Below are 25,119 nucleotides of genomic sequence, written 5' to 3' on the forward strand. Positions count from 1 at the left end.
TTGGCCTGGAAACCGGAAAAGGGAATGACAATTGAAATGTAAATAAGAAATACCCAATTTAATAAAGATGGAGAAAAAAAATTAAAACTCAAAAAAAAAAAGAAAGAAATGTAATTAAAGAAATATCCAATAAAAAAAAGTCAAATACTGCCATACCAAGCTTGTTGGCATATGCATTTAATCCCAGTTCTTGGGAGACAGAGGCAAGAGGCAGGCGAGTTCTGTGTCTGCCAGGCTACAGGATAAAACTGTCATTACACTTCCACCGCATACAGGACATGCTCAGAAACGTGTCCACACATAATGGCTGGTATTTCACCAATGAAGTCTTTTACTTTCTAGTCAGACCTGCTCTAAGAACCATCTTCAACATATTCCTCTTTTGCAACAAGAAAGAAACTGATCCTCACCCTTAGCTTGGCACCCAACCAAACGATGAACCCACTGCTTCTAAGTAATGAAAGCATCCCACGTCACAAAGGAGCTGTGGCAGACCTGTAACAAAGGACAACGTTCCTAAGGATGCTGGAAAGTACTGGGCCACACCCCGCACCTTCGGGAGCCATCCCTTAAAGGTGCTGGCCTGACCTTCAGCACACGGTGGCCTTGGGACAGGAGCAAGCGAAGAGAGCAGAGCTTCACCTTCAGGAGATGGATATCATTCAGTTAATGCTAGTGGTTTATCTCCCACAGTGGACCCATCCGCAGGAGACAGTTTTCAAATCTAAAATGACTGTGTGAAAGTTTGATCCCAACCTGAAAGGAAAGCCAAGAACAAATCATCTTCTAACTTAAAGCCTGAAAAAACTTTTTAACCCTTATTCAAGAGGCTCAGTCAAGTGTTTTTATTTGATATGGGTCAAAATGCCGTCATCTCTTCAAGCCCTATTATCCACAGACAGATGGGATAACTTCACTCTTGTACCTTTGCTAGTGATATTTAATGAGCACAAGACATCAGAATTTAAAACATCCCTATTCTCAAACCATCTGTATGACCAACATTCCAGTATGTCTCACGTTCAGTGAGTATACTAGTGTCACACATTCAAAAAACTGTATCATTTGTTCATACATGTTTTCTTTTATGAGAGGTGGTTTTAGTTAAGAAAACATGACACAGTGGTGCTAGTCATAATGTTTTTATATTTAGGAAATAACTTTTGCAAAAAAGAACATACTTCAATAAATCACCAGACACAGAAATATATACCAAAAGAACTATGATGCCTTTAGCAGGACAGCAGTGACAGTTGACATCATCTACACCACCACTAAGGTGTCTGTCTGTACAGTCCTACTCTGCAGGCCTGAGTGCTCACTGCACTCCCCACATGGTACGCACAGGTTACGTGAGCAGGAGGTTATGAAACACACTGAGGAGAGGGCCACACCACATGCACACAGGCTCTCCTCACTTAACTCAGCTCCAATTCTTGATCTACAGTGATCTGATGCCTAACGTTCTAAACAGGAAGATCCCAATCACTGCAGCATGGAGTGTAAAGTCCACACACAAATCGTTATGGTGCTTCCCATTTAACTGCAGCCAATTCTCCAGCTCTCCACTATTTACACTCAAGGTTAGGAATCAGGACTATTAGGGGTAGGGAAGGAAGAAGAAGAAGGGCTAGGGTAGTAGGTTCTTTCAAACGTTTGCGTCTGACATATGGGAGACTGAACACCACACAAACAGCAGGTATTCTCTAGAGACAGATAACATGTCCTTGGCTTAAGACAAGTCCTCACAGACAGGTTCCTCTGAGTTCTGCCACCTTCCAGAATGCTGAGTAGACGTCTCACTGGACTCGGCAGTTTTCATTGTTCATGGGGTCAGGCCCAGCGGCTGGGCTGGAGGCAGGGCAGGCCCGCTTGGCCCTCAGGCCCTCCCTGGGGCTCTCTGTAGAGTTTCTCCCAGGCATATTATTGGCTGTGAGAGATTTTGCTGGGAGTTCCTGGAAGACAGCATGTGCATCCATTGAGCTCTCCTGAACAACCTTGACCTGCAAGATACATAATCTGTTAGGGTTCAAAAACACATCCTTATTTTCCGGTGGTTCTCACTGTTTTGTTCTATAAGAGACTGAACAAAGGGCACTGCATGTGTGAGGCAAGTGACCCACCAGTGAGCTACACTCTCAGCCCTATTTTTACTGTAGATTTGAGATAGAGGTTCACTATGTTGCCCAGGCTAGCCCTGAACCTACTTTATAGGGCAGAGATCCTGAACTTGTGATCCTCCTGCTTCAGCCTCTTCTATGGTGGACTCAAGAGGTCTGTACAGTCAGGTCTGGTCACACTTTCAAGAGTGGTCAGCAGCCATCACCTGGGTTTGGCTCTTCTGTGGGAGGGACTACAATCTTATTATCTGCCTCCCTGAAAGCAGGAGCCACCTAACAGGACTTTAAAACATCAGACACAACCTATAGTAACTCTCAGACTTCTCTGGACATCACTGATGGCCAGAGCCCCACTCTCAAGCAAGTGTGGCACTTCAGAACCGAAGGCCAACAGTTTGAAAGCAAAGGCTGCATCTAATTTACCTACACTCATTTTTAACACCCACAATGCACCTGATTACATGGTAAATGCACAACAAATCCCTGAGAACCAAAACCTGCCTCATAAGTCCCGAGTCCTGCAGTAGTCACAGTAAGTGCAATCCAAATGCAGATAACTGACTTCAGAGGAAAACACTGTATTTACAACAGGTCATACACCCAGGACCCATACTGAAGTGTCAATCTATAGGTGCTGAGTCAAAGCATATGACATACAGAACAGTGGGGATATACAAGGATGAGAATTGGATAAGAAGGGCTAGGGACCAACCAGGCTGTTAGCACAGTGCTTACACTGTAAACCTTAGGACCTACTATGTGTACATCTTGACATGACAGCACGGCAGGGATTGCCGGCTAAATCGCCTATTCTAAGAAGCTCTGATCAATAAGAGACCCTGTCCCAAAATAAGGTGAGGACAAGGAACTACAAAAAGTTAAAGGCAAGAATGCAAGTTACAAGTACAAACCCTTCAGAAGAAAATAGGGCAGCAAGATGAGAGACATTGAGATCAGTTGAGACCAAGAGTTCAAGACTAGCCTGCACAATACAGAGAAGCTCAAAACAACAAAACCAGCCATTTAGTGGTTCCAGTGGCCCAGGCCTGGATCCCAGATGCTCAAGAGACTAAGGGAAGAAGATGGCAATCTTCAAAGTCTGCTTGAACCTGCTATAGGGCAAATTCAGAATAGCCAGACAACTTAGTGAGACACTATCCTAAAACAAGAATTAAAAAGAAGGCTGGGGTAGCTCAGTGGTAGAAAAATCTACATAAATGGATGAAGCTATATGTTCAACAATTCTACATAGTACTGCATTTTACCCCCTCCCTCAGAAGAAAAAGATAATAAAAGTTTAAAAAGAAAGGCTACTTTGCAAGTACAGATTGGTCTTCAGTGTGGTGTCCCCAAAATAACTGTACAACAGACACTCCCTAAGTAAGAGTTCTAGGTTCTAAAGATCCTGAAACAAAAACAAGAATGGAGATTATTTTTCCATGTACATTCTTTCTATAGATAGCATGTGGCTTTCATGGCAGTTAAGATACTGTGCATTACAGAAAATGCAGTAAACAGAATCAAATCCCTTGAAAGCCTGCTCTTATCTCAGATCATGTGCACAAGACACTGAAAAACCAGCAGCTAAGGACCAGGAGTTGGTGCAAAGCTGAAGGGAAAATAGGGTTGTTGGTGATGCCGTTTCTTTTCTTTTAAAGAGAAGCAATGACACCAAGACAAGGTCTCCCTTGAACCAAGAGTCACAGGGTACTCAGTATATAGGTGGGAAGGAGAAAGAGAATGATGGGTCACACAGAGAGGAGGAACTGCCTAACAAGGCCTAACAAAAAGACTACTACATGCAGTGCATTCCTTGGCTTTCCCCTCAGACTTCATTTCTGACATGGAATTGAGTTGGCCACACTGTGGGTGATGCTCCTGTGGACAGTGTGCTCTGGATGGTCCACAGCCTGGACAGGCCCTGTGTCTAGGAGACAGTGAGTGCTACTACCCATCCTCCCAGTGATATCTGTAGCCAGAGTGGAAAGGACAGATGTGGTGACCTGGCGGAAGTGAATCCTACTAGCAGGGGAAATGCAACATCCTCAAAGAGCTGCCAACTGGCCCCATCCTCCGCCTCGAACCATCCATAGCGGCCTTACAATTTACAGAGGCCAGCCCACCAAGCAGCACTATTCAGGGAACCAAGTGTATAAACAGCAGCTCCTCTGTCTCCAGCAGACTAGGATTTCCTGGGCGTCCTCATCTTGGTGACACAATAAACAGAATACCGCATCCAATACACTGCACCCATTTCCTTCTTCCTTGAACTCACCACTTATTAGTAAGTAACATAAGGACTTGCCTAAACTCAGATTTCCAGTTTTGAGTGGCAGAGCACTGGGCTACAGTTGAACAGAGAGCTCAGAAAATGCTGACTTAAACTGAGAATGACTAGGCTAGGTTCCTTAATGGTAATCTAATCATGAAGTCTCCTTTTAAGAGGATCCCCTGCCATTCAAGTGCACAAAACTGCTTTGTAATTCATAAGTGCTGGTGCCAACTACTGCAGGTAGCTGATGCAGAGAGCTGATGCAGAGTCTGCAGGGAACCAGGGCTACTGCTCTGTACCAGCAGGTTTGACAGCAGTGTGGAGTGTGGGACCCCTAGTGTGCAAACCCTTTCTCCTAGGTGACAAATCTGAACACCACATGTAAGCGGCCTTTACCATCAATTCCTAATGAAAGAAAAAAGAAGAAAAAGGGATAGGTTCTGTGGGACTTCACAGGACGGTTTCTTAGCTTTATAAAAATCTTAGGACTAAAGTAATTTCAAGAGCACTACACTGTAAGAGAACAATAAATAAGGCCCGAGTGAAGCAAGGTGTTGGGATACAGCGGAGAGCTTGCCTGGCTTACACAAAGCATAAATGGGAAGGTTGGTGCACATCTCTAATTCCAGCACTCAGGGAGGAAGAGGCACAAAGATCACACGTTCAAGGCCAGCCTTGGCTACACAGTGAGTTCATGGCAAACCTGAGATTTAAAATTAAAAGTTAGCGGAACACATATAACTGCTTACAGAAATGGTGCTATTAGTAGGAATTACAGTATTAGAAATAAAAACGACCAAGCAAATATTCTCCACCTTTTGCACAATGCAGTGAATGAATACAAACCATAGAGAATTAGGAGCTTTGACAGAGAACAGTGACCAAGGCCTGTGCCCAAAGGAAAACAACCTCCATAAAGCACTCAAGCCATGCTCGAAACTCTGACAAATGTGTGGGGTTTCCCAGAAAGCTATTTACAGCAGCCCTCTCTCCCTTTCAGTAGAAGATAAGATTAGGCCTCAGGAAACTGATGTGTATCCCTGGGCTTGCCCATTTCTGAGTCAGAAATTGCAATATCCACCCTTAGGCCTGCTAAGTTTTCCAGGACGACAGGGAGGAAATGACATTCGCATGTTACCTTTTGTGATCTGCTGCCACCAGCTGTTGGTTTGGAGGACTCTACAAGATTTTCTTTGCCCAGAGTTGGGGAAGATCCCAATAACTTCTGTGCAGCAAGGCGGGGGCTTGTTCTGGTTGCCATAGTTGTTCTCCGAAGGATATATGGGCTTGTCTTTCCAGTCGGGATGTCAGCAAACCCTAAGGGCCAAAGAGCTGTCTGTCAGTAATGGCACTGGTTAGAGGCTTGATTGTGCTGGCTGTGCTAGCAATGGAGGTTAGGTGTTGTGCATGAGTACAAAGGTTCAATAACAGTAAAAATAACTACAAAACGTAGTTTCCCCCACCATAGAAAACAATGTATTAGACTTCATAACTGCCTTGGTAGTCATCAGATGAATTGGAAAATTAACAGGTAAGTCTGTATTAGAAAGAGCAAAGATTTCAAAAACACAACGGGAAAAGGATCAAGGAGAATGACACTATACCTTAAAAAAAATTTGCTTCTTCTACATGGCTGTATTACCTTACATTTTCTAAGATAGGCAGGACATTTAAAACAAATGAACTAGGATGAGAAAAGGCCAGCTCTTGTCTCAGAGTTAATGTAAACCAACAGTGACTTAAGGACACCAGTCTCAAGTGCAGTCAGGTAGCACAGGCTGGACTTCCTAAGAGTGCCTTTGTATCTGCTCACATTGTCTCCTCCCAGGAAAGCAACTGACCTGACAGGAGTGGAGAAGGTTAGCCACAAAACCACTCTAAGATATCACAGGGAGACAGGGCTTGGTGGTACACGCCTTTAATCCAGCACTCGGGAGGCAAAGGCAGGTGGATCTCTATGAGTTTGAGGCCAGCCTCATCTACAAATTGAGCCCAGGACAGCCAGGGATCTTACACAGAAAAACTCTGTCTTAAAAAAACCAAAACAAAACAAAAACAAAAAACAAACAAAAAAGACAACGCAGGATACTCCACAGTTGCATTCAGATCTAACTACAGGCTTAGAAATAAGTAATCTACTAGAGAGTGATAGCTAGCCATACTTTGAAACCGGTTACTCAGAACATAGCTCTTCTAATCAGCTTCGATTTCAAGATCCAACCTGCTATAGATTTTCAAAATAAATAAATAAAACTATATGACTGAAGGGGGATATTGTATATGTCTATAATCCTAGCACAATAAGGCTAAGACAGAAATGCTTCAAGATCAAAACCTGACTGGGCTGCACAGTAAGATTCTGTCTCACAATATCAGAAAAATAAAAGTAAATAAATAAATAAATAAATAAATAAGACAGAGTTAATAGAACAAAAAAGTCTGCTTGTGATTTTAGAGACTGAAACAATATCAAATAGCTTTGAAAGTTCTAAACTATTTCTTCTGGGGGAGGGCTTTGGAGGGGGAGTAGATTAGTGTCCGCCAGCACACTTGTCCCAAGAAAGAAAAAGCTGATTGAAAAACAGCATTTCTTTTTTTTTTTTTTTTTTTTTTGGTTCTTTTTTTCGGAGCTGGGGACCGAACCCAGGGCCTTGTGCTTCCTAGGCAAGCGCTCTACCACTGAGCTAAATCCCCAACCCCGAAAAACAGCATTTCTAAATGGATGCTTAGCAGTTATTTCCAAATCTACCAGCTTTCTGTGGTACTGTAGTTAACCTTAGTGATTTATAATGTCATCAATTTAAAAATGAACTAGTCTCTCCAGGCAGTGGGCTATTGTGCAGTATTTAAGAACCTAAAAAGTAAAGATTTCTATCTTTCCAGGTGCCAATTCTATGTGAAATCTCAAACTTCGCATGTTTACACAGAGAACTGAACGAAGGGCCACATGTGAGCTACGTCCTGGTCTACACATGAGCTGTATGCTCATCGCTGTGACTCTGTATGCTCTGTACAACCTCTGCCCACCTTTTTTAACAACTTCTGGGAGTCCTTCTGGCTCAAACTCAGTCTCTTCCTCGTCCTCAGCAGGGTGAGCACTATTACTGACAGATTTCCTGCTTTTCTTAGAGAACGTCTCTGGTGTAGAAGGTGCTGTCCCATTCCCGTTCTCCCCAATTCCACTGGACCTTTGCCTCTTGCCTAAAGTTTTATTTAGGCCAGATGTTGACTTCCTCTCGCTGACAGAAGTACTTGGAGATGGTCCTGCAACCGAAGAATCCAGCAAAGGAGAACTCTGGAGATCCTGTTTGTTCTGCCGTGAACTGAGTCGAGCGACTTGTATTTCTAATATCTCTTTGGTTTTCTCTAGCTCCTCATGGCTTATAAGAAGGGAACAGTACTTATCCAAGTACTTATCTGCTTCCTTGATTTTTTCTTCAAGAGTCTCTTTCAGCTCTTTGTTCTCAGTCATTAATTCATCCACATTACTATCCACAAGAGAACCTGTGAAAACAGTGACATCTGTCACACAGCTTGCTGCTACTCAGATAATGGACACCTCCCAGCAGGTAATTTTTAAGTCTTCTCTGGACTTTTCCAGAGGTTAAGGACCACATTCTGTTCATGTATGAAACAGTCTAGTACATAACAACGTAACACCCAATAAAAACCAACCTCCCTTACAGAATTAGTTACAAGAGTCAAGTAAACTAACTTTTTATATCCTTCTTTTCCCAACCCATTGTTTCTGCCATAAATGAATAACACTCTAATTTAGTACTGATCACAAAGTCTATGTTGTATGGTTTTGGTGACAGGTGCCAGCCTATGAAAATTTCAGTTGCTAAAGACTGTAAAGGCATTTTAAGAGAATACAGGAACAAGTAGGTACAAATGTAGAAGAACCACATCAATGCAGGGGCCTCAGTAAGCTTCTGGACACTAGAGGTGGCAATCGATTTATGAGGAAAACTCTCAAGTTCTCCAAACCTACTCCAATCATACTTCTCAGTAGAAAAGACCACTGAACTACCCTGCCACACTCTAGAAGCCTCCCAAACATATTAGCCACTGGATATTCACGGAGAAAGCAGAGAGTATAGGTGGATAAAAATGGCATGGCTAATTACCAATAAGCAAAAATAAAGAAAAGAAATAAAAGAAAAAACTCAAATACTACCAAAACAGCAAACTCTTTATGGGCATCCATTCGCAAAGGGTATCATCAGGTTTCTCCCCAGAGAGATAACTATTTCGAAATGTAGGCTTCACTCTGAATCCTACTCAACACAAGGTTAAGACCACAGTTCAGAAATTAGAAAACACTACTAAGAAACTACTAAGCTACTTTTAAGAACTCAGCACTGAACAGAGCACTGAAGCAACTTAAGCATGGACACTGAGTACCCCAACTCCAGCCACCTGCTCTCTGCTTCTGTGCAGCTTCAAGCTGCGAGAGCTCTTTCTGCAACATTTTCTTTTCTCCTTCCAGCTGTTTACAGGATTTGAGCAGCAATTTTATTTTCCCCTGAGCACGCTGAAATTCCTTCTCAAGATGATTCACATTTTTAAGGTGTGCTACCTACAAAACAGACGTTAATTTCATGTAAAACCTTGAATTTCATTTTACAAGTATTCAGAAAAACAACTAAAACATATTAAAGCAGCTTACAGTGCAGTTATGTTTAAAATATAACATCTCCAGATGCATAAAATAAGCCCCCCTCTCTACTTAGCTCCCTAGGTCTCCCCGACAGCCAGTGTGGTTTGGAGTTCTTTTCAGCATGACACTGATCATGGTCCCTAGAGAAGCATCCCTCTCGTGGCTCCTAGGCTCATGGAGGTATCACATGGTTAGCATCACTACAGACCTCAACATACCAGCTTGGGTTCCAAAAGTTGAAACAAACTGGGATACACTGCAAACTTCTCACAAAGACGACCGAAGAGTAGGCATCGCCAGTGAGCAGAGCCAAAGGACTCTGCCACGGGAAACTTACTTTGGTGTTCTTCAGCTCTTCCATCACCACCTCTAAGTCTTCCGTTAGCCTGGTTTTCTCCTTGCTGTACTCTTCTTTCAGCTGCGTACTTTTCTGTTCCACGTCATGCAGCTCCCTCTGTAGCTCTGCTTCCTTCCCAGTCATTGTGTTAACCTGGAATTTAACCTTCATCAGCACTTGCTCTGGGTGGTCTGTTATGAGTCAATTAACCGCGGTTATGACGTGCAGTTTCTTTAAGAAAATAGAACCTGGCTGACCACCATTCCCCACAACTAATCCACTCACCTGGTATTTTCAAAACCTACTAGTGAGCTTCCATTTTTTTTTCCTCAGCAAAGATTTAAGACAGTCATAAGAAAAAAGATAATATTCCTGACTCTTAAGATCCTTCATAAAGGTTTTAATTTAAATTAACAGTAGGGAATATTTTGAGGGAATGTCTTAGCTTTTTACCATCATAGATTGTTATCAGCTCTTAGATCTACTAATTCCATCATACATGCTAAGGCTTAAGATCATAATTACACAAATCCTAGGAAATAGTTGTGATAGACTTCATTTTCTAGACATTCCTTTTTAATTAGTTGATGAATAAGACATTTAATTTGAAGGAATCCCTTTCATAGATCAGCCTAATTTTTCTCAAGCCCACCCTGGAAGCCAGGAGTGTCCTACTGGTCCTAATTACAATACCTTTAGGCATTCTTTTTTCTAAAGGTAAGAAGGGCAGAGCACAGCTTCTGACCCTAATCTGTTACATCCTTGCCACAGTGGTTCTCCACTGGATAAGGAGCCATTTTCACCATTATGAACTTAACTATAGATAGTAAGAACCTAGAGCTAGGGGGCTGGAGAGACGGCTCAGTGGTTAAGAGCACTGGCTGCTCTTCCAGAGGACCTGAGTTCAATTCCCAGCAACCACATGGTGGCTTACAACCATCTGTAAGGGGATCCAATGCCCTCTTCTGATGTGTCTGAAGACAGTGACAGTGTACTCACATGCATAAAATAAACACATCTTTAAAAAAAAAAAAGAACCTAGAACTACCTACATCAAACTCAGGATGTGAACCTAATCTAACTCACAAGAATGTGTCTCACAAGCAGATTAAAGCAGTCACTTCTGCCGAGCTGATGCAATGTCCCTGTAGTCAAGCCTATATAAACAGTCTCTCCCTCCTGATCATACCCCTCATGAAGATAAGTAATGGCACTTACTCTTTCCACCAGCGCCATTTTCTCCATCTTTATCAACCCAAGTTCACCTTCTAAACTCTTGTAGGAACTCTGCAGTGCTTCGTAGGTGGTCTGCAGCGCGTCGTTTTCAGACTGCAGCACTTTGACCTTCTGCTCCAGCTCCATAGTCAGACTTCTCAGCTCTAGTTTCTGCTTCTGACAGAGTTGCTGCTCTCCTTCCACTCGGGCGAGTTTACACACAAGCTGCTCTTGACCTTTAAGTTGTTCTTTCAGTGTCCTGACCTCTTCCTCCTCCTTCTCTAGTTTCTGTTTGCCAGCTTCTACTTCTTGAGTGAGGGCATTTACAGATGACTGAAAGATAATGTATTTATTCTTGGCCTCACCAAGGTCTTGTAGCAGCTGAGCCTTCTCAAGTTCAAGAGTTTGTACTCGGCTCCCCAGATTCTGCTCTTTGGTCTTATAGGCCTCCTGGTCATTGCACAAGGAAACCACTGTCTCATTTAGCTCCTTTAACTGAGTTTGAAGCATCTCCACTGTAATTCTGGCTTCCTCTTTCACCTGTACTTTTTCTTGCTCTTTATCTTTCAGTAATCTTTCAATAGAAGAATTTATTGTTTCTAATTTAGATATTTGCTCTTGCTCATTTTTTAGTTCTTTCATGAGATTTTCCTTTTCTGACCTTGTATTAGTAAGTTCTAACTCCAAATCTTGGAGGTTTTGGTCCATTGTTTGAATTTCTGTTTTTAAAGTCTGTATCTCTGCTTTGGAATTTTCAGCTTGGAAAATCAAGTGTTCTTTGTTTTTCTCGGATAGCATCAATTCTTGTTCAAGGTTCTCAACTCTGTCCTTAAACAAGTCTGCGTGATGCTTACTTTCCTTCAGCTGTTCTAGGATGTGGCACTGCTTTTTTTTGTCAGCATCTATGTGAACTTTTAGTTTTTGAATACTACTTTTCAAGAGATGCACTTCTTCCCCTGGTTGGTCTAGACTCTGTTCTTGGGCCTTTAAGGTTTCTTGGTCATTATACAAGGCTGCTACTTCCTCCCAGAGCTCTTTCAACTGTGTCTGAAGCATCAGCATTGCTGATTTAGAGTCTCTTTCCATCTGTACTCTTGCTTGCTCCTTCTCTTCTGACAGACTTCTCAAGGAAGAGCACAGTTCATCTAATTCTGACACTCGACTTTGTTTCTCTTGCAGCTGCTTTGCTAGATTTTCTCTTTCAGATCTAACATTGACAAGGTCTAATTCAAAAACTCTCAGGCTTTTGGCCATTTCATCCATTTGTGCCTTGAGGGTCTCCACCTCTGCTTTCAAATTCTCAGAATCAAGAATCGCCAGCTCTTGGTTTTCTTCTGACATCTCCAACTCCCTCTCCAGATTTTCCACTTTATCCTTCAATGAGTCACTTTCCCGCTGGCTTTCTTTCAGTTTCGCCACAGCACTGAGGTGCTTCTTTTCATCTGCCTCAATTCGGACACTCAGTTTCTCAATGCCTTGTCTCAGCTGATGCACCTCCTCCTGGGTTGAGCTCAGTCGCATTGCAAACTCACCTTTCTCCATGAGTGCCACCTCCAAGGCCTTAGAAATGGTCTGCTTTTCACATTCCGACTCAGTCAGCTTGACCTGGAAGTTTTGAGACTCCTTGACTAGTGATTCTTTCTCTTTATTCAGTTGTCCAATCTGGATTTCCAGCTCACCAATTGCCAAAGACAATCCCTGTGAGTCATTCTGCAAATTCTGCAGCTGCTCCTGGAGATGAGCTTTGTCTTTTGTTAGCTCATCCACACTGAAGGACAGAGTCTGAATGAGTTCTGCTTTGTCCTTGACCTCAGACTCTACTGCCCCAATGTGATGGAGGCTCTCCCTCTGGTGAGACTCCAGCTCTTCTATTTTCTCCTTCATCTTTTTAGACATCTGGTCCAGTGCTTTGCTTTCTTTTGACACATTATCTAGTTCTTCACGAAGTCTGTTTCTCTCACTTATAACTGTAAATAGTTCTCCTTTAAGGTCAACAATAACCTTCTGCTTACTTTCAGTGTCTCTTTCTAAACAGAGCTTCTCTGCTTGAACTACCTCTAAGTTAGCTTTCACAGATACAATGTGATGCTCAATATTAGCTTTCTCAGACTTAATCCTGGTCAGTTCTCTTTCCATATCAAGAAACTTCTCCTTGTAATTGTCTTCTGTGTTGGCTGCATCATCTTTAGTAGATTCACGAAACAACTCATCGTCTCCCATATCTAAGTTAAAATCAAGATCTGACCTTTCTACTCTTGGACATACCTCCTGGTTACACGGAAGAGATTCCAATTTTTCACTTAAGTCAGTTTCTTCCTTCTTGAGGTGCTTGACTATTTTTTCCAATTCTATACATGTTGCAATCTTGATCTTTAGCTGCAGTTCCTGTAAACTGAGTTTTGAATCTGCCTCCTTAATTTCATTCAGCAAACTTTCAACTTTTTTGTCCCAGTCTTCTACTTCAGGAAGTAATCTCAAATTCTCATTTGATGTATCTTTCTGCAAATGGAGATTCTGGATAGACCCCTGATCTTCCAGAACATCCATGGGTACTAAAACACTGGGAGTAGAAAACAATTCAGAAATGCATTCTGAATAGTCTTGGGTTCTGTCCTCTGCTGGTGCCTCACAACTGATCTTTGAAGGCTGCTCTTCACACCCATCTCCTGTGAGCCTGGTAGTCTCGGTCTCAGTGACTGAAGTTTCTAGACAAAGGTCCTGCTGAACATCGTTATCACAAGTCTGATTAGTGTCCTGCTTTGGCGTTTTCTCTGTAGTCTCTGAGATATATACTTCTGATTCTTTTATAGCATAACCATCATTTGGGCCCCGAACAGCCTATAAATATAATACAAACCAAGAAAGCATTTTATTTTTTAGAAGAATCAAAATAGAATTAGTGGTTTGTTTAACTATTACTTTATAGACACTGCCCATATGGGTACTTCTTTGTAAACCTCTACAAATAGCTTCCCTCTCAATACCTCATTCCATCCTGCTCTGTCTAGACAGTCAACATGAACATTCATCGGGTTCTACCTATGTGTAAAGCACTGGGTAAGATACTTATAAGAATTAATCCTCGAAGACATTTATTTCAACTACATCTAATTGGAAATTACATCTCTCTTTCATAGCTTTAAATGTTCTAGGAAGCTTAAAAGAGTAATGTTTCTTTGTGATTATCAAATAAGAGAGGCTAACAAACTTCAGATAAATGGTTAACATTTTGATCCTTAGCCCCCATGTTCTAAGCCCTCATGTTCTTTACTAAGACAAGCAGTAGTGTTTATGAGCAGACTCTCAGCCCAAAGACCTCATCTTGGTCAGTACGTTCTTGGATAAAGTGCACGTTTTTGTCTCAATTTCATATAAAGTACAACACTATGATTATGACTACCCCTACCACCACCTCAAAATGACTTCTGACCTTCACCTCAGCAAATTAGATTAAGACTCCAAAGTTATACTGCATTAGTATTTAGGCTGGTCAACTAGAAAAGACAAAAACCACAAGGAACTAAAGTATAAAGTAAACTTCTTTAAGTAACTGATACTATTGCTAACAGCTAAAAAAAAAATTAACATTTAAATAATTTCTTATATCTAGCTTAATGACTAATACTGTAATATTTAAAATAATCTAGAAGGCATGGCTAAGCCTCTCTAACACATCACTCACTGCTCCTAAGTTCTTAATATTTGTGTTCCTTATTAATTTCAAGTATATGTGTAAAGTATATGTGGTGGTTTGAATAGAAATAGTCTCCCCACAGGCTAATATATTTGAATGCTTGGTCACTAGGAGTGATGATACTTGACAGGGATTGGGTATAGCCTTGTTAAAGGAAGTGTGTCATTTAGGGGTGGACAAGGCCCAATACCTCTTTCTCCCTGCTGCCTGACGATCTGATGTAGAACTCTCAGCTACCTCTCCAGCACCATGTCTACCTGTGTGCTACCATACTTCCCGTCATACCGATAATGTCCTAAAATGATGAACTGTAAGCCAGTCCTAACTAAATGTTTTCCTTTGTAAGAGTTTCCATGGTTACAGTATACATTCTAAAGTCTGTATACTGTATACATTCTAAAGATTTAAAAACATCTTTGGTGCTTTTCCATAAAATATATAAAACAAATTACAATGACCATTTGTTCCTCAAAGAGTTTCCTCACTTTTTTGAGTCCTGGTTTAGAGCTCTGGAAACTTTTTTGTTACATTTTCCTTTATTTCTTTGAACCCTAAAAATACTCCAATTTTGATTTCATATGATTCAATCCAACAAACATTTAACTAGGCGCACACACCGAGAAACAGCACATATATCCTAGGTACTTACACCTTCCAAGTCAGTGCCAAGCAAAGACCTTGAGCTTAAGTCCAGCTCCTGCAACTGAAGTCGTGCTACCTCAAGTTCAAGGGACAAATTCTTGGTCTGCTGCTTCTCTTCTGCTAACTTGGACTCCATTTCCAAAGTGACACTTGTCAGCTTCTGCTGCCATTGTTCCTTTTCTGACAAATATTGCTTCCTAAGACAGCTTAGTTCCTTCCTCTCAGAACTTAGTAACTGCTCAAGCTCTTCAATTTCTTTATTTTTCATAATCCTTTGACTCTCAATTTTCTCTTCTAGATTCTTGATGGACTGCAAGTACACCTGACACAGGATTTCAAGTTCTTCAACAGTCCTCAGAGAGGCAAATGGGATTTCTTTCTCAGTCAGATTCTCCTCCTCCAGACTACTGTAAGACACTTCATCTACATCACAAGGATTTGCTGAAGCATTCCCTTCTAAACTTAAATGAGATGTGTCTCCAGTTTGTTCTAAAACATCTTTATAAAAGGAATTTTCTCCAAAATTTGTCAGAGTAGGGCTGTCTGTCCTACAGAATGACAGTGGCAGAATATGTCCATCCTCAGCTCCAGGCTCCTTCTCCTTTACCAAGTCACCCTGCAAAGTTCTCAGATTCATTGACAAGACAGAATTTTCAGCTTTTAATGTGTCAACATAGGAACGCAGTGCTGACATCTTAGAGCTCACCTCACAGTGCTGATCATGTAAAATTTTGTGTTCACTTTGTAAACAGGAGAATTTCTCCTGTAATTCAGCAAAGTGTACTCGGACCTCTTTGTTTGATGAGGTCATTTGTTCACTATTGTCCAAAGGAGTCAAGAACACAGATGTGTGGTTTGGTTTATCATCAAATTCAACATCTGCAGTATCTTTCATCAGCTCACCGTGGGACAGAGCATTCTCATGGTTGAGCATTTTCATTTCATTCACTAGCTTCTCGACCTCTGCCGCCATTTGACTAGTTGCTGTGATACACTCAGATCGTGAGTCATTCAGCTCAGACTCTAGTTGTAACTTTTCAACTCTCAGTACTTCACACATTTTCCCTAGTTCATTCAATTTGTTCATTGCGGTCTGCAGAGAGCACTGTAAGTGCACATTCTCATTTTGACTTGTTGACAACTCCTGGAGCACTGACACATACTTTTCCTCTGCTTCTACTTCACAGTCTTTAAGGCCAACCCTCGCCTGTGACTGAGTGTCCTGTGAAGTCTTGGTTCCCAGCTCTTCTCTAATTGTCTGTAATTCCTGACGCAGGCTGTTTTTCTCCTCCTCACTTCGGTCGAGTTTTACTTCCATAACTTTTATCAAAGCTTCTAGTTGTACCAACTGTGCTTTATAACTGTCTAGAGAAATGTCTTTAGTGTCAATATCCATCTGATACTGGGAACTACTCTTCCTTATCTCTTCTTCTGTTGCTTTTACAGAGTTCTCAACTGGCTCTACTTCAAGATGATAGTAATCATGTTTAGTCTGTGTTAACTCCATCAATTGCTCGTTCTCAGGTGTTAAGTTGCTGACTTCCTTTTGCTTCTCCTTTTGCTCTTCCTTTGAAGACCAGCTTTCTTGCCCTAAGGCATCAGTCTCACTCACGGGATGCTTGTTGATGTTTGTAATCTCAGATCTCACAGTTTGTGGCTCTGTCTCCAACTCTAGCACTAACTTCCTGTTTTGCTCTTCAGTGAAAGCTAATTTTGTTAAGAATTCTTGCTGTTCCTTTGCAAATGTTTCCTTTAACTGCTCTAGTTCATTTTTTTTATTCTCACAAAGAGCAGTGCACTCACTGAGCATGCATTCTAACTTAGCATTGTTTTCTTGTGCTGCTTTGTAGTCTCCTCTGAGACCTTCCAACACAGTTTCTGTTTCTTCACACCGTTGTAATAACAAAAGTCTTTCTTGCTTGTACTGACCAGACAACTCTGCAATGCTTCTCTCTCCTTCTGCTACACACCTTGTAATCTCCTCATGCTGTTGGAGAAGATTCATTTTCTCCTGCCGTAAGGCCTCATTAACTTCTTTGAGAGCCCCATTTGCTTGGGTTAACTCTTCAATGTCTTTTTTCCTTAATGAGATGATAGAATTCATTTCTTTCTTCTCGGAGCTCAGAGTGTCAGTTAAAAGCTGTAGCTCCTTCAGAGCACCTTCAAGAAGACAGTTATTCTTCTCTAACTTTTGAACCTCTGTTTGCTGGGCTTCTAATTGTTCTTTCAAAAGCTGTAACTCTTTTTCCCTACTCTCAAGAGTTGCTAGAGTTTCAGCAACAATATTCTGATGAACTGCAGCATCTTCCTGCAATTTACCAATACGTTGATTTGTTTCAGCCACAAAGTTTTGATGAATCTGGTCTGCTTTAATGAGGTTTTCCTCAATTTCCCCTTTGATTTGTAGCAACTCTTCACACTGCTTTTGCAAATCTGAGTTCATCTGGTTTTGAGACTCCAAGGAACTTTCAAGTAAAGTGACTCTACTTTGTAAGACAGCTACATTTTCTGGACTTTGGCCCCTATCTACAGAGCTGTCACTCCTTTCTGAATATATGCTTCCTTTTTCCCCCACTAGGTTTGCAAAGGAATGACTCACTGCAGGCTGCTCTTCAAAAGCTGAAGAGCTTCTCTGATTCTTCTCATCCGTCACCAGAGAAGATCCTCTGGCCTGGAGCGAATCCCTCATTGTCTCGTACTCCATACGCAAGTCTTGGTACTGCTGGTCTTTGGTTTCTACTTCCCCTGACAGTGACTGCAGCTTACACTCCAAACTTTCAACTTGCCCAGTGAGCTTATTAGCTTTCAAGCACATATTCTCCATTTCTTTCTGATGCTTCTGGTCTGAGGATTCAGATTGCTGCTGCAGTTCCAAGTAGGCTTGTTTCTGTGTCTCGATCTCCACCATCTTGCTGTCTAAAAGACTATGGAGGTTTCTAATCTCCACAGTAAGGTTTTCTCTTTCCATCTCTAGTGTCCTTACTCTCTCACTATAGTCATGACTTATTTGTTGTGTCTTGAGGCTGGCCTCTAAGTGGTTGACTTTACCCAGTAAGATTTCTTTTTCTGACTCTATCTGATTTATGAGTTTTTCATTTTCACTTTTCCAACAAGAAATCTGATTTTTCTCTTCTTTCAATTCTTCACATTCTTTCTTTTTTAATTCTAAAGCACTCAGCAAAGTTTCAAATTCCTTCTCTATCTTATTTAACTTATCATTCAGTTGCTCAATGTGATGTTCCCTTTTCTTCAAAAGATCTTGAGAACAGTCTCGCTGTCCTTCCAGGTCAGCTAAGGCAAGTTTCAGTTTTTCTAAAGTTAGTGAGTTTTCTTGCTGATTTAGTTTTTCCTGAAGATCTCGTAACATGATTTCCTGAGAGGTATTCTTAGCTATTTAAACAAACAAATGAACACAAAGTTGTCAATGTTTATAACAAATACCGATTTCATAAGAATTTTATACTCTGGCATTAGGGTGTAATTCAGTAGGAGAAAAGTTGCCTAACATGTCTAGTCTATGAATTCTATAAATAAAATATAAGTTTAAACTCTAAGAAAAAGAGAAAAGCATTGAAATTAATAGGCTGTCACATCCTGTAAAACTTGACATTGATGCTAGAGTCCTTGAAAGTAATTGGCCTAATAATAATCTTAGGTTACTATTTTATATAAGTTTATGTAAAGACAGAGAGAAAAATGGCCATTTTAGTCTCATAATGTATCTGATAATATCTCAATCATAAAAATGATGTATAAAACAAGAAAATTTAGAGTATTCAGATTTATTCCCTTTTTAAACAATCTATGTTGAGTATTTGTGGGCAAGAATGTATTTACATTCCAACCCCTCCTTATTAAGTGTAGTGAGAGGATTTGAGATTCTTGAGGAAGTTCCCATCACCACCATATTTCTGTCTCATTGACAGCCCTCCCCCCGGCAATATTTTCACTAAGCAATGATAAAAAGAAATAGGAGTAAGAGGGAATAATCGAAAGCTTTATAGTAAATAATACAAGCTAGTATAAAACAATGAAAAACTATACTTGTTTTAACCCACTAATTTCAAACCTACCCAATGAGAGTTGAAGACTTATGAAACATCACCTTGAAGGTGTATTATAACTACCTTGCATTTGTAGACCTTAAACAATAATACGTTTGATCAACCCTGAAAAATGACTCAGTCATAACTCATTATTCTTAGTTTTCCTCAGGAAAGCTAAAGACTGGCACTTCATCCACCTGCTATGGAAAAGGGAAAGCAGTCTCAGGGATTCAATTCTAGCTACTTGGGAAACTGAGACAGGATCACTTGTACAAAACCCAGTCTAAAACAAGCAAAAAGAGAATAAAAAAATCCACAGAAGTATCACACATTCAGGTGAACAAGGTTAGAAATACATTCTTCATGCACATATCTCAGGTTAGGAAATGTTATATAAATGATATGCTACAAATAAATGTGAAAAAAATGGATTCATTTGCTATATACAACATTATTCTTTGGCTGTAAACCAAATAAAGTCATTCAGTCAAGTAAGTGTCAAAATACAATGGTTATTAAGGGTTGGAAAATATGAATTTGTGAACAGCACTCTGTATGCAATGAGCACACTGGAGACACATAGGCTGGCACTCTAGGGTAAAAGAGCACTGCCGGGGTTGGGGATTTAGCTCAGTGGTAGAGCGCTTGCCTAGCAAGCGCAAGGCCCTGGGTTCAGTCCCCAGCTCTGGAAAAAAAAATTAATAAAAAAAAAAAAAAGAGCACTGCCAATACAGTACTGTGTAGGACGTGTTCACTCGCTGGTGCCAAAAGAGTTGAAAAACACGCATTTTAAGATTCCACGTGCTCTTAATTTATCTACCACAAGGACATTTTGGGGTAAATATAGAAGGACACGTCCTGATAGCCTAACATAATCCATCTTTCCTCTTGGGAATAAGACATTACAATAGAATTCTAGGCTACTGAGGTGAGTCAATGGCACAGGTGTTTAGTGTCAAGACTGATGACCTAAATTGATCTCCATAGCCGGATGGTGAGAGTTCTTTCATCAAGTTGCCCTCTGACCTACACACACACACACACACACACACACACACACACACACACACACACACACACACACACACACACACACACACACACCATAGCACACGTACACACAGACAACTCTAATGATACTACACTCACCTCTCATTTCTTCTGCAAAACTCTGGCTCTGACTCAAACACACTTTGACTTTACCAAGTTCGTCCTCCAGGCGGCAGGCTTCCCTGGTCCTTTGCTCAGACTGACTCCTAATGAGACTGTTTTCCTTCTTCATTTCCTAAAACATATTTAGTTTGTTTTAATCTAAACAAATGCTCACGAGAGTCACAATTTCTGCCTTAATAAAGGTCCTTCACAGATCTGTCTGTGTCTCAGTCAGCAATGAACTTTCCTTTCCAATATCTAATTAAAGAATCATCTTATTTGAATCAAATTACATCACAAAAGCAGATACCAAGTTAAGTCTAAGAATTATCTTATACCTTCAGGAAATATGCTTCTTCAAACTTTCTGGTTGTTAAAGAGTTAGCTCAGAAGAGAAAGCCTATGTATAAGATAATTAAAGACAAGAGTTTCAGATTTCTATCAAGCCAAATTAGTCAAAAATAGCTTTGCAAAAAATTTTTTAAAAATATGCCACACTAATGTTCCGAGGACAAATTTTTGCTTTTCACTGAAAAAACAGCAGCATAAGGTTTACTATCATAAGTGTTCCCTTATTGATGAAATTTCCTTCAATAAATGCTTTCACAACATAGCTTAGAGCAGTCAAGTACGTATATTAGAATGTATACTATGAAAATGCATATATCAATAAAATAGCATCTCAGCCTTCAGCAGGATTTTGCATGGTGTGTCCTAGTCATTCAATACATACCTAACAGAGCTAACTCAGTATGTCACTCAGTATGTGACAGCAAAAGCTAGCACAGAATGCATCTTGGATAGGGAACCTGAGCACTCACGGGTTCACTGGGTCCATCATTAAATATTCATACACATGTGCACAGCAAAGCAATCCTCATACATACATAAAAGTGCAATTTCATCCCACTATGTCAGGAATTCTTAAACTAAATCACCAATGAACACACCAAATAAAAACATTGTTATTCCTCCTTAACAGCCTAAGACATCAAAACACCCCAGTCACACTTAAACTTGTTTCCTTTACTCTTTTTCCTTTATTATTACAACCTTTGTTGGTGTATGCACACAAATGCAACCATGCATGCACACACTGGAGAGGCAGGGCATGCTATGGCACTTACATGGACAGGAGGACAAATTGGGGTAGTCAGTTTTTTCATTCCACCACGTGGGTTAGTTGCAGGGATTGAATTGAGGTGTTTGAGTTTGCACACTAATTTATGTAGACCAGGCTAGCCTCACTCTTGATACCTACCTGCTTCTGCCTCCTGAACACTGGGATTAAAGGCACCCCTTGAAACTTTTAATAATATTTTAATATCTGAAAGTCACATCCACCTGTATCACACACTACCTCAAGAACTGGCATATCACCACCAACTGAAAGAACTTAAGTATATCTCACACTCTTATGAAATGAAATCCGTAAGGCATTTTTTTTTTTTTCGGAGCCGAGGACCGAACCCAGGGCCTTGCACTTGATAGGCAAGCGCTCTACCACTGAGCTAAATCCCCAACCCCCCCGTAAGGCATTTTTTAAATTACATTTCATAAATACACTTCTGAGAAGTAGGAAGACATTTTTTGAATCTTAAAGAAACAATTAAGACCCATCCTCCAAAACCCCACTGCACTGTCAGAAAACAGATGGCCCTGGCGATGCTATATTGGAAGACTGCCTTCAATTATCAGTCTGGTTACTACCAGCAGATGGGTACCCATGTAACAAAGCCAAATTCAAGAAGAGGGAGAATCTGGCTACTAGAAGTACTTGAAAACTTGCTGGCAGCTGCTGTGTTCATGTATATACATTCATCCCGTCATTAAGATGAGACAGAGCCTGTTGTCAGTATACACTCTTGTCTCCTGTGTTCTGACCCTGTCTTGCTAACACTAGCAAATGGACTATGGAATTAAAATATCAATGAGAACTAAAGGACAGCTACAAAAGGTCTTAAGGCAAAAAGAAGATAACCTGCATACTAGCGTCAGTAGTCAAGCTTACAAGGAAAAAAATCATGTAACTGATTAAAATTAGCATTAATAAACCACAGAAATGTAATCACGTGTTTGTTCTAAGAACGATCACTCATCTAATGAGATCACAGATGTAATAGAACACTTTAAGTACTTCGACATGTGTAGTGGGGCATTGTTTTTACTATTTCTTCCCCCAATGTAACAGTTGCATGATCATCAGGGCTGAATCATGGATTGACTTACTATTTTTATAATCAAATCAAAGCAGGGCCTTGAAAAGGAAGCTGGGAAGACAGTGCATGATAAACAGTGCATGTACCTCCGCAGAAGATGAGGCTGGGGTCTTGGGGACGGGTGGTTGCTATGTCTGCATGCCTATTGGTCTCTCTGTGTTAGTCCATAACTGCAGACACATAAGGAAGCAGCAAGCTCAATGAAAAGATTAGGGCGTCTTTCTCCATTCTGGTATTAGCTTCATAAATATTGGTTCCTAACAGAGGAATGTTCAGCCAGTCCTGGGACCCAGCAGGCTTATAATGCTATGACTGCAACCAACCCAAGAATTTTAAGAGGCCAGAATTTAGAAAATGAACATCTGAAAATGGATGCACAGGCTGCCATCCATCAGCAATTAGTTTTCCATGAGGCTACAGCCACTTAAGTCTTGATTGGGTAGCTCATTAGCCACGATGAGTTAAGCATACAAGGGTAGAGTCTCCTAGGCATCTCTTCTGTCCTCACGTGATTTGCAAAAGTGGGCAATACACTGGAAAACAGCCATCTCCACAGCACCAGCCAACACTAGAGCTTATCAAGCAACCCTACCCAGAGCAACTTGGTTTAGGAGCAGCGAGGGAAGCATCACTGGCTAGGGCCAGGCAGTTCGGGTATGCATTTCATGATCCTATCCATGAGAACAGCTCAATATGTCCCCTGCTGGGTGAAGGCGAGCTATATGGGAATGAAATGGATGCAGAAGACGTGCTTCCTCCCTTCTACTTTGTCATCCTTGCCTGCCAGACCACACTCCTTAGAGGACCTAATACAATACAAATCCCTGTGCCTAGAAAGGTCCCCAAGCAAGCATTTCCTCATCCTGCCTGTCAACGATGGCATTTTACTGCCAAACCCCAGTGTGATGGAAGCTGGCACCAGAAGCCGGGTGAGCAGCTTATCTGATCTGCGCGTCACTTTGATACAAAATGTTAACTTTACCCTTGACTGGGCCATTAAATCACATTTCCAGAGCTTATAATTTCTAATTGCGAGAAGTACATTAGTTTACTAAACACAGTCAAGGAAAATTTCAGTACAACTGTCACTTCATTTCAGCATCCAAAACCTATAAGCACATTGAACTTGTTTGTGTTTACTTACAATTAGATACGAAATATGAAAATGCTCAAATGCACCGTGTCCTGGCCATGACCCTTCAGGGCTGACAAGTAATCACAAATAATTGTAACATCAAAGGTCATTGATATTTGTGAAACAAAAACAGCAAGCACATCCTGGACCTTCATGGTTTATTGAACATTTACAGGCAGGGCACTGGGCCACACACTTTATATGAAACAATGGACTTAATCATGAATAGTCCTGAAAGGGAAGGCTATCATTTGCATCTGTCTGGAGACTAGAAAGGGATCACCCCAAGGTAACACTGACAAGTTGCTTCTCTGAACCCAACCACAGTTCAAAGTACAAGAGGCAGGGAAGCCTTGAATTTCAACTCATACTGTTTTATTCCAAAAGAATACTCACGGGCAGACATAGGCATAAATTAAGATGAATAGTAAGATTGTATATTGGCGTGTGCTGAGCCTTTCCACACGACTGTGTTCATTTGAACATGATCGGCATGTAATGCAGAGTGGTGCAGTCTGGAACTAGAGGGGGCACCATAACCAGACCCCATGGAGACCAAATAAGCCTTCAGGAACACCTGCAGGACAATGTCCAGACTATTAAAATGTCCCACAAGTTCCGGCAAAGGTGTTTAGACTGAACCACATGACAGTGCTACAGAATGTTTGAACAGGCAGCCAGTCAAGTCGCAGGAGAGTTCCTGGCTAAAAGGGAGGCTCACAGAGGGAAGAGCTTCATGCCAGTCTGCCTGTGGAAATGTTAGCAGAAGCATCTGTTGGTTGGTCCCCACTGGCCAAAAGGCAAACATTTGTTTTACTGCAATAAACATGCACTGGAAATGTTTGCAGATGAACCCATCACAGGATTTGACTGAATGTTTTCCACGCAGAGTACAGGAGTTGAACGCCCCCACCCCATCCCCAGCAGTCTTCCCACTTTGTTGCTGGCTGCTTTAATAACGTCATCTTTGCTATGACAGGTGTTCACATTTACAGTGAAATACCATGGGGACAAATATATTTAGACTTTATCACCTAGATAAGGAACTGTTGTAATGGACAAAATTATTTTTTCTTTCATCATTAGCAGGCTCAGTGATGACAAAGCGGCTCAGTAGTGGAAACATTCCTCCTGTAACACCTGAGACGCGCCTTTACTGCTCCTCTACTGTTCTTTGTTAATTTGTGGCTCTAGTCAAACCCATCCATCAGCTGTTTCTAAATGCTTCTTAATTAAGTCCTTTAAAACAAACTCCAGGCTACCAGGGAAGTTCAGAGAAGCCAAACTGACATGTGTGGGAATTAAATCCTCAGAACACTCCCATACCATGCCCTCATCCACTGCCTGGCACAACAGGTATCTCTCTCTACAGGGTGCACACTGGACGCTAAGATCAATGTTCATTTCTAAAGAATAAATCCACTTATAACTATATTATTTATTTATTTTTTGACAGGGCCAGAGATTGAACTAAGGTCATTTCTTTAAGTCTATGATTTCCATTGGGGTTTTTAACACTGTGTAATTCCAAATTAATCCTTCAAGAAGGTTTTCATATTTCAGCACTGTAGGTAGAGAAGGCAGGCTCTATACTAGCCTGGGACACACAGCCTGAGTGTATGTA

General features: G+C 41.1%; 1 protein-coding gene across 3 annotated transcripts in view; it reads right to left on the bottom strand.

Moving 5' to 3' along the window:
• Positions 1 to 821: 821 nt before the first annotated feature.
• The window catches only part of Cenpf (centromere protein F), a 45,556-nt gene continuing 21,258 nt past the window's right edge, over positions 822 to 25,119 (bottom strand). For 2 of the 3 annotated variants that reach the window (NM_001433858.1, NM_001100827.2), the window contains exons 11-18: positions 20,139 to 20,274; positions 14,951 to 18,333; positions 10,611 to 13,445; positions 9,393 to 9,545; positions 8,815 to 8,974; positions 7,420 to 7,896; positions 5,531 to 5,709; positions 822 to 2,003 (exon numbers count right to left, since the gene is read on the bottom strand). In NM_001433858.1, coding sequence (NP_001420787.1) covers positions 1,800 to 2,003; positions 5,531 to 5,709; positions 7,420 to 7,896; positions 8,815 to 8,974; positions 9,393 to 9,545; positions 10,611 to 13,445; positions 14,951 to 18,333; positions 20,139 to 20,274 — 7,527 coding nt within the window. In that variant the 3' untranslated portion in view covers positions 822 to 1,799. Of the gene's footprint in view, positions 2,004 to 5,530; positions 5,710 to 7,419; positions 7,897 to 8,799; positions 8,975 to 9,392; positions 9,546 to 10,610; positions 13,446 to 14,950; positions 18,334 to 20,138; positions 20,275 to 25,119 lie in introns of all 3 variants that reach the window. The other variant, XM_087580078.1, reaches the window with a different exon arrangement.

This window comes from Rattus norvegicus, chromosome 13 (genome assembly GCF_021556685.1).
Source record: "Rattus norvegicus strain SHRSP/BbbUtx chromosome 13, alternate assembly SHRSP_T2T, whole genome shotgun sequence".
NCBI lineage: Eukaryota > Metazoa > Chordata > Mammalia > Rodentia > Muridae > Rattus > Rattus norvegicus.